We start from the raw sequence: 17,219 nt of genomic DNA, 5'->3' as shown, positions 1-17,219 counted from the left end.
ATAGAATGCATGTAGAGTGCTTTGAACTAAGTGATACTTAAATCACTCCTATTTTTATCATCAAACACAGACACCAAGGTTTCCTATGTTGCGAGAAAGCTTAAATCTTCACAGATTTTCACATCTAGGCAGATGTGCATCAACCAGAGGTCGCTTCCATTTTCTGTGGAGATTGTATTTTGTCCACTGAAACACCGTAACTGCAAAGTTTGGAACTACATTCCCCAAGATGCACTGGGACTTGTGGCCCAGAAAGTGACCTTTGAAAGGAAAAGTAGGTAGTGCACTGTACCTTCCTGGCTATAGCTGGCGAGGGCAGACTCAGCTGGCTAGACTGGGAAGCATGCCTGTGACTGTGCAGCATCAGAGTCTCCAGAGGAGATAGCAGCATGCAGAACCCCCTCTCCTCTTCCCCTGGAGGCTCACGCTCTTCCCTTTCTGCTTAGACATCACCGGCAAGGCAGCTGCAGAAGCAGACACTCACTGGCGCTTTCCACTCCTCTGCAGGCTGTTCCTGTCAAAGCTGTAAGTATCCTTTGTGTGCTGCTAGACCAAACAGGAAGGCACATACAGGGGCTGGGCCTGTGGATTTCTTTCTTCAGCCTTGCATATATTCCACGTTATTTGAGCAACATAAATGGCCCGCTGTGGAATCGGGGAAACTGAAATTCTTCCAAACTGGATTTTGTACAAATCCGTCTGCTGTACTACCAAAGCCAACAACGATAAGGTTCCTCAGGAAACCAGAAGCAAAGAAACCAGAGTGGTTTGGGATCACACTGTGCTCCTTAGGAGATTCTTCTCCGACAGAGAGAGACAGCCCAGGAGGAAATGTAGCAAAAGTAAAAGTCAGGGACATTTCCTGAGAAGGGCTGACTATGTCCCCACTTCTTAAATTGTGTGCTGGGCTCTCAGGGTGGCTTAGATGGTGTCGGAAGTTGTACAAAAGCATAAATAATTATTTGATTTAGAGCAATGTGCTGGGCTGAATGTCTGTCTGCAGAGCAATTAACTCTACCAAGTAGCAGCAGGTCAAACTTGTGGCCCTGTGTGCCTCCTCATCCTAGAGCCAAAGGCTGTAATACTGATATCAAAAGTGCCTATGTTACACTTTACAGCTGCAAAAGCACTTTATAACTATTATCATGCTGATACCTTTTATTGTTATAAATGGCCATTATTGTCATTTTACAAGGAAACAACTGAGCCTGAAAGAAGAGTAGCTTGTCCAAGTCCACACACTCAGTCTGTACTCTGTAGCAGGGTGAGAAACTCCGATATATATGCTCAGCACCAAATGGCTCCTTAAACCAGGGTTACAGTTGCCAAAATGGAATGCCTAGTTGCCATTTTGGGGCCAGGCGGCTCAAAAGTCGTATTTTTCCATACAGTGGTACCTCGGGTTAAGTACTTAATTCGTTCCGGAGGTCTGTTCTTAACCTGAAACTGTTCTTAACCTGAAGACCACTTTAGCTAATAGGGCCTCCCGCTGCCGCTGTGTCGCCGGAGCACAATTTCTGTTCTCATCAAGAAGCAAAGTTCTTAACCCGAGGCAATATTTCTGGGTTAGCGGAGTCTGTAACCTGAAGCGTATGTAACCTGAAGCGTATATAACCCGAGGTACCACTGTAAGACTTTTTGGTTCCTGTAATTCATTCCGATTGTGCAGATAAAATATCATGGATCAAATTCTACAGGATGTGTTGCTAGTGTGTGAAAACAGACCAGGTCCAAGGATCCCCAGGCATGCACCTCCAGATGGTGGAGACATCAGGCGCCATCCTGGCCCCCGGGCATCTTCACTTGATCGCAAGTGACCGATAGCCAGGTGCAAAATGCACCTGGCAGATTTCGAACGCTGCTCTGTAGCAATGGTAAAAACTGAACTCAGGTCTCTCAGGTCTTTGTGGGTGTTTGGCAGCTCACCCAGGAGAAAGTAAAGCCAGTGTGGTGTAGTTGGAGTGTCAGACTAGAACCAGGGAGGTCTGGTTTAAACCACAAACTCACTGGGATTGTGAGTTCAGCCACACTCAACCACAAACTCACTGGGTGACCTTGGGCCAGTCACTATCTCTCAGCTTAACCAACCTCCCAGGGTTGAGATGAGGATTAAAGAGGAGAGAATATCATGTGTGCTGCACTGAGAACCTTGGGAGGCAAAATGGAATAAAATTGGGTGTGTGTCTTAGCTTGCCCATGTTGATAACAAAATCTGGATGGATGGGCAGGTTCTCACCACCACCCCAAGTCTGGCCAGTTGGGGACCATTTACTTTGTGCTACATAAGACAGTGAGTTTCTTTTAGGTAAAGACAAAAAGTTTGATGCAACTGGGGATACAATTTGGGGTGACCCAAATGTCTTGGAATAGAGACAGGGATTGTTTCCTCTCCTCTCTGTCCTGTTGAAATAAACATTTTGGTAATTTCTAAATAAGGAGTTAGTTGGCCTGATAAAATGTTAAAGGTAAAGGTAAAGGTACCCCTGCCCGTACGGGCCAGTCTTGACAGACTCTGGGGTTGTGCGCCCATCTCACTTAAGAGGCCAGGGGCCAGCGCTGTCCGGAGACACTTCCGGGTCACGTGGCCAGCGTGACATCGCTGCTCTGGCCAGAGCCAGAGCCGCACACGGAAACGCCGTTTACCTTCCCGCTGGTAAGCGGTCCCTATTTATCTACTTGCACCCGGAGGTGCTTTCGAACTGCTAGGTTGGCAGGCGCTGGGACCGAGCAGCGGGAGCGCACCCCGCCGCAGGGATTCGAACCGCCAACCTTTCGATCGGCAAGTCCTAGGCGCTGAGGCTTTAACCCACAGCGCCACCTGTTAGGGCTTGATTAATTACAGTTTATGGAATCTCAAACTTGCAAGCTCTTCAAGGCTGTTAAGGAATAATCATAAGCTACACTTATCTTAATTAGTGGTCTGCTGAAGATACTTCAGCTCATCAGTAAATTTTATTGTTTGGCTGTATGCTTTTATATTGTTGTAAATTGCTGTGATCTTTATGTGTATCTTTATGATACAGTGGTATATAAATATTTTTATAAATAAATAAATTAAGCTGCAGGCCGTCCAAAACCACCCGCTGAAGGGTGTGTCGTGGGACCTAATTGCAGAATGTAGGTAAAACACACCTAGGGACGTTGAAGGAATTCCTAGCTCCTGGCATCTCTTCACTATGCTTCTCGCACATCACCCAGAGTTATTGTATGGAATAATACTTCCTCTCTAAAAAGAGACAAACATCTGTCATATGATTTATCTGATAGACCAGAGGGGAACCTCTGACCTCTATATGATGTTGAACTCCAGCTCCCAGCAGCCATTGCTAGCATGGTTAATAGCCAGGATTGATGGGAGACACTGGTTCTGCTTTTTCTTTTCTTTCTTTTTTGTAAGAATGGAGTTCTCTTGTCTAATATAGGAATAGGGAACCAGATGTTGCTAACCTATGTGTTGTTCCCTATTCCTGTGTTAAACCACAAAAGCCCAATTTCTAACAAAAAATGCAGAACCAGTGACTTTTCCAATGTACTAATACATGCAGATTAAGTATGTACTGTATTCTGAACCAAACACCTATTAAATAGTTGCTCTTTTCATTTGCTGAATTTTGTGTTGCTCTGTTTTGCCAAGAATTTTTTTAATGTAGCTATTTGTTTTTAATATATATTGTGTACATATATTATTTTATTTTTCTCTGTATGTCATTTAAACCTTGATAGATTTTAGTAAAATTCATGCTTAAATGTTCATTGTATTTTACTCAAATTCTTTAATATGTTATCTTTCATTAAAGCCTATTAGTATTTAAGCTAGTTGTATTTTGGTTTTTGTTGTTTAGCAGTTTTTCCTAGGGCCAAGCATTACTTCAAAGCGTACAGCTGGCTATGCGCCATTGGTTTCCTAGAATTCTGAAACAGCATGCAGTCCAAACCTTTGCATGTTTATTCAGAAGTAAATTCTACTGAAATTGCTTGGTCTTACTTCCAAATATATGCATAGGATTGCACAAATTTGTGCTGAAAATTTACATTGCTGCACAAGGGAAAAAAGCAAACCAGTCACAAAAGCAGGGTAATGGCTCAAGTCAGTTAACCATTGTTCCAGGAAGATGGATGAGAGAGCAGGAGAAAGGCACAAGGTGGTAAGGAAACAGACCAGCTTAACTCATACCAACAGTAAAGTACAAATTTAGTTCTGGATTTCCATTTCTACCTATTTTTTAATCTTGTTTAGTGGGAATTTCCCTCCTCTTTTAAAAGCAATGCAGTTGAAATTAAATTCAGTTCAGCACTGATCTATAATAACTTTATTTATTTTGTTAACCACTTGCAGATCCTGTGCACCTTGGCTCAGAAATAATTTCCACTGTGTTCATTGGGATTAACACCCAGAAAAAGTGTGTCAGATGGTAGCATGAGTTCATTCAAGCTGTAATCCTATAATAATAATTTATTATTTATACCCCGTCCATCTGGCTGGGTTTCCCCAGCCAATCCTATACAGTGGTACCTCGCAAGACGAATGCCTCGAAAGACGAAAAACTCGCAAAACGAAAGAGTTTTTCGTTTTTTGAGTTGCTTCGCAAGACGGATTTCCCTATGGCAGGGGTCTGCAACCTTTAAGACAAAAAGAGCCACTTGGACCTGTTTCCGAAGAAAAAAAAAACTGGGAGCCGCAAAACCATTGCATGCGCACCGCTGCCCTCCGATCTGACAGCTGGCGGGAAGGTGACGTCAGGACGGTGCGTGACTAACGCACGCACGCACCGCCCCCATGCGACGTCACAGCCAGTACAGCGTCCGCCACAGTGGGGAGTGTCGGGGCGCACAATGCGCCTCCTTCCCTCACTAGTATCCGCCCCGGAGCCGCGGCAAAGGTGTAAAAGAGCCACATGCGGCTCCGGAGCCGCGGGTTGCTGACCCCTGCCCTATGGGCTTGCTTCGCAAGACGAAAACGTCTTGCAAGTTTGTTTCCTTTGTCTTGCAAGTTTGTTTCCTTTTTCTTAAAACCGTGCCTTCACTTCGAGGAGCAACTCATAGCTCGCGGTGTGGTAGCCTTTTTTGAGGTTTTTGAAGACTTTGGTGATTTTTGAAGCTTTTCCCAAGTCCGTGCTTCGCAAGACGAAAAAATCGCAAGACGAAAAAACTCGCGGAACGAATTAATTTCGTCTTGCGAGGCACCACTGTACTTGCTCACCTAGGAGTAAGAACCACTGAACTCTGTATCACTTATCTCAGAGTACATAGGTTTAGGTTGCACTGTAACAAGTTAGCTCAGCACATTCCAAAGTCTTGTGGTAGATGACAGATATTAAAAATAAGTAACTACAAAGGACATACCGGTATGTTAAAATAAAATAAACACCCTGCTGCCAACCAACTTAACATAAACACTCATCTTCAATACATGGCACTTTTTTTTTTACATGATCAGTAGGTGAAAATTCCCCAGTGTGTAGAGTTCTTCAACATGCTATGGATAGCAAGGTATCTGGGGTGGAACATAAAAGCATGCAGCTTGTAACCAATTCTGCTTTAACTGAAATAACCAGAATGTCTTTCTCATCCTGTGTGTGCCGTCAAAAGTTTGAAAATATGGAAGTTGTGTGCTTTAATAGCTGTGAAACCTAAAGGCAAATGAAAGAACCCATTTTCATTTGCTTTTGAGTCTTTTTATGATTTGTCCACTTAATCTCATAAGGATTTAACTCCTCCGTCATCGTTTGATTTTAACAACCACAGGCAAACACCGATGGGACATGGTTGACATTTAACCAATCAATATGAACAAGACACATTTTTATTGAGCCGGTGTTAACATGAGGAGGCTCTTGCAGAAGCAGACTGTTCATCAGTGAGGAGATATATATCGCTGAGTACATTACCAAACCCTCCTGTGCTTCACGGTTTCAAATAAAAACATTATTCTGTACATATAATACTTTAATTGTCCTGTGAATAAGGACCACTGCCCTGCTTCTTGTTTGATTGTTACACATTGCAGGAAAAGACTGACCATTTTACTGCGGGATCAACAGATCTAGCCATCCCTACCAAACACTTGAATCATGTGGTTTTAGTGCCGTTGCTGTTGAAACATCTGTCCCCATTGCTTGCTGGCCAGAGCCATACTTCCAGGTCTTGAGAGCATTGTTGAGTTCAAATATCTGCTTAGCCATGGATTCAGAGGGTGGTTTTTGGGCAAGCCGCTGTATCTTAGCCTCCCTTCTCCATTTGTAAAGTGAAAATGACAGTAACTTTTCTCATAAGGAGGTGTTGAGAAGAAACAAACGCTGCACTACGCAGTTAGAAAATGCTCACTCTATATGGGATAACTATGGCGTACGCAGGTGGCGCTGTGGGTTAAAGCCTCAGCGCCTAGGACTTGCCGATCGAAAGGTCGGCGGTTCGAATCCCTGCGGCGGGGTGCGCTCCTGCTGCTCGGTCCCAGCGCCTGCCAACCTAGCAGTTCGAAAGCACCTCCGGGTGCAAGTAGATAAATAGGGACCGCTTACCAGCGGGAAGGTAAACGGCGTTTCCGTGTGTGGCTCTGAGGCATCTAATCATAAGCCTGCATTTTTATCAAGCTTATATTTTTTGATCAAGGTTGTATCTTAAAAATGAGTTCAAATTCACAAATGATTCATGCCAGGCAGAAACTAGGCTGGCTAAGATATTGGCAGATGTTCATCCTCTTCCGCCAGAGAGGCCCTCTGGTTTATTGCGGTCATAAAAGGCTGAGCAGAGGTCACTGACCTTGCATATTGCAGAGTACAATTAAGCTACAATTAAGTTGGTAAATAGTAAGAATTATTGTGCCTCCCATTAGAGACTTGAGCCACATTTTCCTAAGGGCAAGAGCTAATGGAAATAGGGAAAGAAAGTGTTTTTAAGTTTTTTCTTACTTTGAAAACGTCTTTGCTTATAAAAAATTATATATATTATGTATTAAAAATATATTGGCTTAAATGTAATTATGCAAAGGAATTAGAAGCTAAGAAATGTTAAATCCTTATGCTAGATTCCTATTTCATATAGTTGGAAGAGATCACAGGGGCCATCAGCCACCAGCCTAGCCCCCCCTTGCCAAGCACCATCGGAGCACTCTAGACAGATGGTTGTCAGGTTTTTGTTTAAAGGAACCTCCAATGAAGGAGATCTTTCATTGATGATGCGTACAAAAGATCTTTGATACCTGTTTAAAATAGAATTAGCCACCATCTGTTTTAGCCATCTGCTCTATTTTAGAATTAAGGGGGCAAAGGTGATTTGGTAATTAAGGTGCCTTGTAGAGGTTAATGGCTACTTGTTTGCCAATTATAAATATGGCTTTTATTTCCCATAAAAGGGCAAAAGGAAATGAGTGTATCTTTTGTGATTGGTTCTAGCAAACAGCCAATAGGAATTTCAACCAGGCTGATTGGACAGAGGCAGCCATAGGAGGAGCAAGGGGGCTGGATTAAGGAAATATAAGTGCTGGCCAGAATGGCAGGAGGCCAGGCCAGAGCTTGGTAACCATATACCACTGTGCCTCATATTTATTTGTCTGACAAATAAATTATTATTTTAATTTCTCTATTGCTGCGTTGAATATTTCATTTCAGCTAAGCGTTAACCACAAGCAGGGTGCTACATCTCTGGCTTGCCAGAGCAGCGATGTCACGCTGGCCACGTGACCCGGAAGTGTCTCCGGACAGCGCTGGTCCCCGGCCTCTTGAGTGAGATGGGCGCACAACCCCAGAGTCTGTCAAGACTGGCCCGTACGGGCAGGGGTACCTTTACCTTTACCTTTAGTTAAACCTGAAGCATTTCCAGGCTGACTTCCTGCTTCCTATAAATCCGATGCTATGGAGGTGCTCCAATGCACTTGTTTTGTCACTCAGGTTAGGTAACTGCATAAGATCTGCACTGCTTTGGGGAATAAAAGCTAGCAGGTCTTTTTTTGTTTGCAGGTCCCCACAAGCTTCCAAGGGATGGCTGCTGATGTTCACAAGAAGGATGGAGATGTGCCCAATGGCTCATTGGTCCCATGCGACAGAAAGCAGGCTGAGAGGTCAGAGAGTCCTACCCCAGGTCTCACGCAGGGAACAGAACCAGGTAGGTGTGGGCAGAGCAATTCAGAGGGGGCTGGGGAGGGTGAAGCAAAGGCAGAGGGACCACCCAATCCAAAGCTTTGCCAGGCAGGTGGGGCTGTTCTCTGTCCCACTCCCCTTTGTTTGGGGGCCAGTGTTTTAGCGCTTTCCCCTGCCACCGACACCTGTTTTTGCCAGTTCCACAGTTGGCATACTTACAGTGGAGTGGCAATGCAAAAGGGTGCTGTGTTTAATCTACAATTTTCTTTGTGCACCGCTTAGACTGTGTTCCCCCTGCTATTTCCTATGAACTGACTGCCTTTTCAGTACTGGGTTTTTAATCTGTGTTCACATGAAATTATCCAAATGCATGTTATCCTGTACTTGGTTATAAAATACTGCTCTTCGATGCATTGTTTGTCAAGCTTCACACCTCTTGCGAATACCTATTCCGCTCCCTGGTGTGAACAGAAACAAACTGACACTAAGGAAGCTGTGCTGATGTGAACAGCTAGGGAGGCAAGAGGTGTGAAATGCACCAGGGGGGAAATCAACATCACTATGCTCTAATCTAAGGGATGGGTAGGCAAACTGAGACCTGGGGGCTGGATTCGGCCCAATCACCTTCTAAATCCGGCCTGCAGACGGTCCGGGAATCAGCATGTTTTTACATGAGTAGAATGTGTCCTTTTATTTAAAATGTACATCTGGGTTATTTGTGGGGCATAGGAATTCGTTCATTTTCCCCCACCCCAGAAAAATATAGTCTGCCCCCCCCCACAAGGTCTGAGGGACAGTGGACCAGCCCAAGGCTGAAAAGGTTTGCTGACCCCTGTAGTCTAAGGGGGTGATGGGAACACACCCTTAGAGACCTCTTTGATTAAGTGGTTTATAAGTCTCCTACTTTTTAAGCTGAGCCGGAATTTTGTTTAAAACTGGAAATTCGTATTCAAATCTATTTTCAATCAAGCATACATCATATACACGAAAACATTTTTTCTGTGATTTGGGCTCTTCACTGCCTGCTGATCTCTCCACCCCACTTCCCAAAATTGTTATGAACTTATAGTCAGGCACCATTATCTGATCAACTCTGTGGACTGACAAAAAAAATTTCCAGCCAACAGCGCTCATCTGAGGCTGGCATAAACAGACTGTGTCATAATGACAAAATCAGAAGTTGTTGACCTGTTCCTTAGGCAGCATTTCCAGACCGCATACACCCACACCTTATGCCAGCAATAATAAATGTCATATTCCCTTGATCAAAACAAGGAGAGGACACAAAACAGAGCTAACTAAATTCTGCACTGCTGGAAAGCAAGAGGTAATCCAGAACAGGTGTTGGCACTCGTCTGTTTCAAGAGAGAATGGAAGGGTGCACCATTGGGGGTAAAGTGAAACCGTTGGAGAGTTACAGTGCCTACACTGACTGTGGAGACCGATAAGGGAAAGACATGTTTCGTTGCAGCTGGGGCAGATGAAAGCATCTGGTTTTGCTGTTACAGATGCACCAAGGTGTTTCTTCTGTCTGCACAGAACAGGGTATAGACCAATAGACCTGTTGCAGGTTCAACATGGCTGTATGGTGAGAATAAACCTGTCTGAGGTCACCTTTGTAATCAACAAGTAGCCAATCCCAAACATGCTTACTTCGTAATGTAAATTCTACTCTTATCAATGGGACTTACTCCAAGAAAGCGGTCCTAGGATTACATCTTTAACCTGCATGTACTTTTCAGCTGCTTGCGGAGAATTGTTTTCTCATTTCTTTCTTTGTAAAACTACTACAAAAGGCTCAGTGAAGCAGTTCCTTTGTGATAGATAGTGAATGTACCTAAAGAATGCACATGCTCTGCTTTAGTATGGAAGATAATGAATATCAGATACTTAGATGGGAGTCAAAGGGTTTCGGGTACAAGGACCTCAATTTCCTGCTATCCCACAGTGCAGTTACCACATCAAAATGTTAAAATGAAAGGCCCTGTGTGTTCTAAAGAAAGCTATAGAATTGGAGTGCTTTCTAAGGAGGAGCATTCATTATGGATTAGGAAGCATGCATGCTATTTAACTAAAGGATATTTCTTTACAGCATGGCACAACCACTGAAATCTGCGGTTTGCAGCTTGTAACTCACTGGATGAGGAGCACAGGAAACTCTGGCATAAGGTTAAGGAAAATGTTGGGAGATTTTTGCCATTGTATGTGTCTTGTGGGCATTTATTAGTTTTCCTACTCACTCTTTGATGATGCCATTGTCATAGCTTTTTATCTGCTCCTTCCGGAGAGTAACTCATTATCTGTTCTGGCATGTTGTTTACAAGGGGCAGGCCAGGAGGGAGCCATGTTTGTTCATGCCAAGTCCTATGAAGACCTGACCAGCACCGAGAATCAGGATGCGACTCCCCAGAGCCCGGAGGAAAGCGAAGAGCGCCAAGGTGAGCAGGCAAAGATGGAGGAGATTAGCAAGGACTTCAGCGAACTGAGCACCCAGCTCACTGGCATAGCCCTGGATTTGGAGGAAGAGATAAGGCACAGCAAAGAAGACAAGATGGAGCTCTCGCCGCAGGCCTCGCGCCGAGATTCTGTGCTGTCCGGGAAGGAGGAAGAAGACGTGACCATGGATGCCTGGCGCATGCACCAGAAGCATGTCTTTGTTCTGAGTGAGGCAGGCAAGCCGGTGTATTCCCGCTATGGGTCTGAAGAGGCACTGTCCAGCACCATGGGGGTGATGATGGCTCTGGTGTCCTTCCTTGAAGCACAGAAGAATTCCATCAGGTCTATTCATGCAGGTACTTAGGAGTCACATTGACAGGGTTTTTCCCCAAGAGACTACTATCTTACCGTTTTTCATTTGGCCTCCCAATTGAAAAAGAACCTGAGAAACAGGAGCAAGGAGTGCGAATGATCTGTCCCCAGGATAGCCCCCTGCCAGAGTGGCATGGGGACATGCTTTTATTATGCTCCTTTCTAACCCAGCAGCTTTAGGAAATATTAGATGTCATCGAATATCCGATTGCCAGTCCCAACTTGTACACAGAATGATCAGAAGAGAACAATATGCCCTTTTCACATTCCGTTTAGAAAATGCTTCAAAACTAAGCCAGAGAAGGAAGCTATAGATTTCTTTGAAAGGCAAGTCTCAAGCCAAAGTGTAGTAAAAATGATTATCTAAATCAATGTTTGTTCAAGAAAGCCTTTCCAGACTGCTAGCTATAGATGTTGATAACCATGTTGACAGTGTTGCAGTCTCTGGGATGGGGAATCTACATGTAGATACCAGTGAAAGGCAATATTCTATAAGTAAAGGTAAAGGGACCCCTGACCGTTAGGTCCAGTCGCGGACGACTCTGGGGTTGCACTGCTCATCTCACTTTACTGGCCGAGGGAGCCAGCGTTTCTCCACAGACAGCTTCCGGGTCATGTGGCCAGCATGACTAAGCCGCTTCTGGTGAACCAGAGCAGCACACAGAAATGCTGTTTACCTTCCCGCTGGAGCAGTACCTATTTTTCTACTTGCACTTTGATGTGCTTTCAAACTGCTAGGTTGGCAGGAACAGGGACTGAGCAATGGGAGCTCACCCCCTCGCAGGGGGCAAGTCCTTCTGATCGGCAAGTCCTAGGCTTTGTGGTTTAACCCACAGCACCACCCACATCCCTATTCTATAAGTATGCTTCCTTAAATCCTGACAATCACTGCAATTAACTTAAGATGCTCTCCCTGCCTTCTTTCATTGTTTTCTTACCCCTAATTCTCATTGAGCAGGGAAACCCAAGCTTGGACCATATCATTTTAAATTGCTGATGGGGATCACAAAAAATCCATGCATGTTAAACACACACACACACACACACACACACACACACACACACCAGAGAGAAGGCTAGGTTAGAACCCTTCTCCATGACATCTAGGGATTTTCTTTTATGTATAGGAACTTTTTTTAGTAGAGTAGCTGTCAGTCACACGAACCCTCACCTGCAATCTGAAGTAGTAGAGCTCAGATGCAAATTGACCAACCTGGTGAGAAGTAGATATTTAAGAATGGGAAGTCACACTATGAAATTAAAATATGATCCCCTGGTAAAGATGGTTTCCTTATGCCATAGCAAGGCAACCTTGCTAACTGCATATGCGACAGAGTTCTGTATTTCCTATTCTTTGTTAGGTTTTAAACACTGGGTTTCCAGGAGAGTGTAAGCTTTTTATCACACTGTTGCAAGGAAATTTGCTTTGTAAGGAAATTGATTTTCTTCCCACCATCTGTAATAAGGTTAGGGAACTAGGTCTGGCCAATGGGCTGGAGTCTTCCTTACCCCACTTGACATGGGCCAACTTTGATAGGCGGGTGGGACTGCTCACCTGTCAATCATCTGACATCATTATGGCATCAGGTGACAACTTGAAAAGGGCTTGCTGCAGACTGTGGGATAGGTGGGAGTGGCTTGTGGAAAACAGATTCCAAGACCAAATTAGGACCACTGCCAAGCCTAGTTAGGCCTGCAGGCCAGAGATTCCCCCACAAGTGATCTATGGATTCAGAGGAGTTGCCACAAAAGAACCATAGCTGCTTTGTGTTCAGGACTTCCCACTGTGTTCTAAAGAAACTGATGTGTTTCTTCTCGCTTTCTCCCTCCCATCCTTGCCTTCTTGGCAGATGGGTACAAGGTGGTGTTTGTGCGCAGGAGCCCCCTGGTGCTGGTTGCTGTGGCTCAGACACGGCAGTCAGAACAAGAAATTGCTCAGGAGCTTCTTTATATCTACTACCAGATCCTTAGTCTCTTGACGTGGACCCAGCTCAGCCGTATCTTCCAGCAGAAGCAGAACTATGACCTGAGGAGACTGCTGGCAGGCTCCGAGCGCATCACGGACAACTTGCTAGACCTGATGGCGAGGGACCCGAGTTTTCTGATGGGGGCTGCACGTTGCCTCCCTATGGCTGCTGGAGTCAGGGATGCCGTGAGCTCCTGCCTCCAGCAAGCCAAAGCTAAAAGCCTGGTCTTCTCCATCCTCTTATCCAAGAACCAGCTGGTATCTCTGGTGAGAAAAAAGGACCAGTTCCTGCATCCGATTGACCTTCACCTACTCTTCAACCTCATCAGTTCATCCTCCTCATTTAGAGAAGGAGAAGCCTGGACTCCCATCTGCCTGCCCAAGTTCAACTCCAGCGGTTTCTTCCACGCTCACATTTCCTACTTGGCGCAGGACACGGACTTGTGTCTGCTTCTGATCTCCACTGACCGTGAGGACTTCTTCACAGCGTCTGACTGCAAGCGCAGGTTCCAGGAACGGCTGAAGAAGCGTGGCGTTTATCATGCCCTTGTGGAGGCGCTGTGCACTCCTTTCTACACTGTCTCCCAGGTGGGAATCCCAGACCTCCGACACTTCATCTACAAATCAAAGAGCTCAGGACTCTTCACCAGGTGAGAATCTGTTCTGGGCCGCATCTTTCTTTCAGTTCATAAATATTATCTGATGCTTTGCTAAGTGGCAAGGGTGGGTGGGATTTATCTATTAATTTAAAAGCATTTATAAATGACTTAAGTGTTAAAAGATATCTAAGTGGTATATGAAATGCAACATAGAAACAATAGGACAGAATCGTAAAAACAGAGAGTCGTAGGCAATGTTAGTCGTTCACAGAGTAGACCCATTGAAATTAATGGACAGAGTAACACTGAGTAAAAGTTGCTTGGATACAACCCAGAGATACAGAATAAAAAAAACCCCAGTATTATAAAAATAGGAATTCAGTACAGGGCCCAATTTTATGGGTCAGGGAAAGTGCCTATTTTGTATTGTTTTTTGCTTTAAATATACTTGCTGTTTGGGAGGGTTTGCTGGTTTTGTGCCTTAAAGACGATTGTGTAGAAGGCGATCAAAAAAATTAATGATGATAATAATAATATTCAAGGGCAGGTGGTCTTTCAGGTAACCTTGTTCTTTTTTTTATAATATTTATTAAATTTTAGTTTAACAATACAATACATAGATAATAACACAGTCTTTTCCAGTATCCACATTTCACATTCATCTTTGGACTTCCTCACGACCCTTGTTCCTGCTTTCTAAACTCATAAATTTTACCAGCAAATTATTAACTTAGTTTGATTCATATAATATAAATTTCCAATATTTAATATCTCAAATTTTGGGATTTAACATACTCTTATTGAAGCTTAATCATAAAATATTACTTATCCACAATTTATCTTTTCATCTTCCAATTAAATTTAAATTTATGTTCTTTATAACTAGTTTGTTGGAGCCATGTTTTTGCTAATCTTACATCTTTCTTAACATTCATACAATTTGCAATATTTTTGTAGATAGTCCTTGAATTTCTTCCAATCCTCCTCCACCAGTTCTTCTCCCAGGTCTCAGATTCTGCCAGTCATCTCGGCCAGTTCCATATAGTCTATCAGTTGCATCTGCCATTCTTCCAGTGTGGGTAATTCTTGACAGGTAACCTTGTTCTGACTGGTCTACCCTTCTCTGTGGCACAATAGTCAATACCAGTCAGGATGGCCTCCATGTTTAGCTTTGGGGCGCCAAGCTACTACAGAGCTCATAGGATGCATAACATATCGCTGCGACGCTGCATGGCCCATTGGTTTTACCTCTAGAATCAAAAGTGAGTCCAGACTTAGAACTGCAAGAATTCTGTTTCAGGGACAGCTCATCTGATAACCAGGAATGCATTTAGCTAGTTCCTTAGCTCTGGCTTCTGCCCCAGATCTTTTTCTTTCTGAACTTATTTCTGAATAGTTTTCTTTTTGTCCTGTGAAAAGAAGCTATTCTGCTGTAGTCCATTTTCCTTTCCATTCATGATGAGAGGTTTAACTAAGGGGAAATTTCTTTTTCCAGCCCAGAGATTGATGCTCCCTACATCACTGAGGAGGAAAAAGAGAGACTTCTGGGATTGTATCAGTACTTACACAGCCGGGCCCATAATTCTTCCCGTCCTCTGAGCTACATCTATTACACTGGATCTAATGAAAATCTCCTGGCTTGGGTAAGTTACACCTCAGCGGCAGTTGCTAGAAAAATCACAGTAAAAGCAAAACCTGGGGCTGTAACTGGATGTACTAGCTTATTATCTGGGTTCACCAATTTAGAATTACAAGATCAGAAATGGATGCTAGCTTGTATTGCAAAAAATGCTTTGCTTTTTGTACATTTGCTCTTTGCGGGTGTGTCCTCTGGGTACATTTCCCAATGTCCATTAACTTAATCTTTAAAAATTGCATGGTAAGTGTGATGGTTAAAAGAGCATGCAAGGTTTAAAGCAGCAAATAATTCTTCATCAGGTTTCTTCTCATTTCTTCTTATTAACATCCTCTCTCACCAACAACACCTGAACCAGTGAAAAATACCAAAACCTCAATCTTGGCAACTACCACGACAACAATTCTTCTTCTAGAGGAGTGGGCTTGCACTGTTGGCATGTTGTAACAGAGCTTTAACATTTCCTTTTTTCAGGTAACTAGTGCCTTTGAGCTCTACGTATGCTTCAGCCCCCTGGGAACCAAAGCAGCAGCTGTCAGCGCTGTCAACAAACTTATGAGGTGGATCCGCAAGGAAGAAGACCGGCTCTTTATATTAACACCCCAGACTTACTGACTGCTGCGGCCTGTGTCGTCTGCCTGGGGTTCCTCAGTGCCAGTGAATGCCTGAAGGGACGTCCTCTTGCCTCTGGGGTGACTAAACCCTCTCTCAGAGATTCCCTCCCCAACCAGAAATGGGAGGAGGAGAAAAGGTGGGTCAGAGGAGAGCAGAGTTTTGTGCCCACAGGGAGCATATGGGAAGGAGACTTGCATTTCAGTTTGTACTATATTTTAAACATTAACCCTACTGCATCTGGAACTGAAACATGGATCCTCCTGGCCTTCATCCATGTGATTGCTACCCAAGATGCTCTTCATCCCAAACATAGAATGTAATTTCTGCCACTTTTTTTTTTTTTTAGATTGTCTTAAACCAAATCCTGTCCACATCTCCAGAGTGTGTTTTCCCCTCCTCTCCTAACAAGCTTCTGTTGGGAGAAGTTCAGGCAATTGTTTTCCTGTATTGTTGCCCAAGCCAATGCATCAAGGAGTCTAGTGTACTTCATTGCCCATGGCTTCCCTAATCTTTAATGACTTCCCAAATGTCCTCTGTGTCCAACTTGTGCCATGCTGCCTTGCACCTGAAGCAGTGGGTCATCAAAGCAGCACGTACTGTGGAGCAGAGAGAGCATTTTATGAACAGTCTGGCTCCCTGCTGCACACTTCCCTTTGGAATTGGCTTAGGTCACTGATTCCTTCTAGTTTTTATGCAAGTTCCTAGTTTGCAAAATTCTGATGTATCCACATCTCTGCTATTATACTCCACATGCTGCCCACACAGACTGGGGCGTAGGAAGGGGTGTGTGGTGGGGGCGGTCCACCCCGGGTGTCATCCCAGAGGGGGTGACAAAATCCTCCCTGGGTAGATCGCTGCCGTGCCGATCACCCCCTCAGGTGAATCACACCACCCCCGGGTGCACGGCTTGTGTGCCGCTCTGGGTGCCTGATAGACTTTTCTTTATTATATTACTCATAATTTCAACCACAAAGGAAAGCTGCAGGTTCAAGGATAGGTGTAGATAATGCAAGACTCTTTTAATTGTTTAACAATTGTTTAGACTGATCACTTTCAGACTGAGGACATACCAGAAAAAAACAAAAGCTCAGATTTTATCCATCCCAAGGACAGAATGATTTACACTGTTAGATGACAAAAAGGCAAAGGTGTTTTCCACATCAAGCTTAAACCACCTTTTTCTTACATCTGTCTGCAATTATATTTTGCATTCTATCCTTTCGTTAATAACATTCCTACAAAGTGCAAATAGGAAGAGAAAAGACAGAGATGCTTTTTTGGCCTCGTGTTATAGGAATGCTCGGAGGCGATGCAATCTACTCAGGAGGCAGACTTGCAAATTTCACGGGCGACAAAGGAGCTAAGTTCTACTCCCCATGCCCAACACATCTGTGATGTAACAGGAGATTATTCCCATCCATGGTGAAGCAATCACATTCCACGTACCGTATACACATAATTAAAGAATGCGCTGTGCTCCAGGAATAACAAAAAGTCTAGTGAAAAGCATACATATGGAA

At 44.1% G+C, this 17,219-nt stretch overlaps 1 protein-coding gene across 2 annotated transcripts; it reads left to right on the top strand.

The window, feature by feature from the left end:
* MON1A (MON1 homolog A, secretory trafficking associated) lies at nucleotides 1-16,074 on the top strand. Of its 2 annotated transcripts, none has more exons than XM_079964429.1 (6): nucleotides 1-525; nucleotides 7,956-8,100; nucleotides 10,400-10,867; nucleotides 12,734-13,499; nucleotides 14,944-15,091; nucleotides 15,559-16,074. In XM_079964429.1, the coding sequence occupies exons 2-6, from the start codon at nucleotides 7,977-7,979 to the stop codon at nucleotides 15,697-15,699; spliced, it is 1,647 nt and encodes a 548-aa protein (XP_079820555.1). In that variant the 5' UTR covers nucleotides 1-525; nucleotides 7,956-7,976; the 3' UTR covers nucleotides 15,700-16,074. The 2 variants fall into 2 exon arrangements, with proteins under 2 accessions (XP_079820555.1, XP_079820556.1); XM_079964430.1 differs by lacking the exon at nucleotides 1-525 and adding an exon at nucleotides 5,614-5,879.
* The last annotated feature ends 1,145 nt before the right edge of the window (nucleotides 16,075-17,219 follow it).

Source organism: Podarcis cretensis (assembly GCF_951804945.1).
Source record: "Podarcis cretensis genome assembly, chromosome: 2".
Classification (NCBI taxonomy): Eukaryota; Metazoa; Chordata; class Lepidosauria; order Squamata; family Lacertidae; genus Podarcis; species Podarcis cretensis.
Note: the sequence above shows the minus strand (reverse complement) of the source record. Positions and strands in the feature narration are given on the sequence as shown.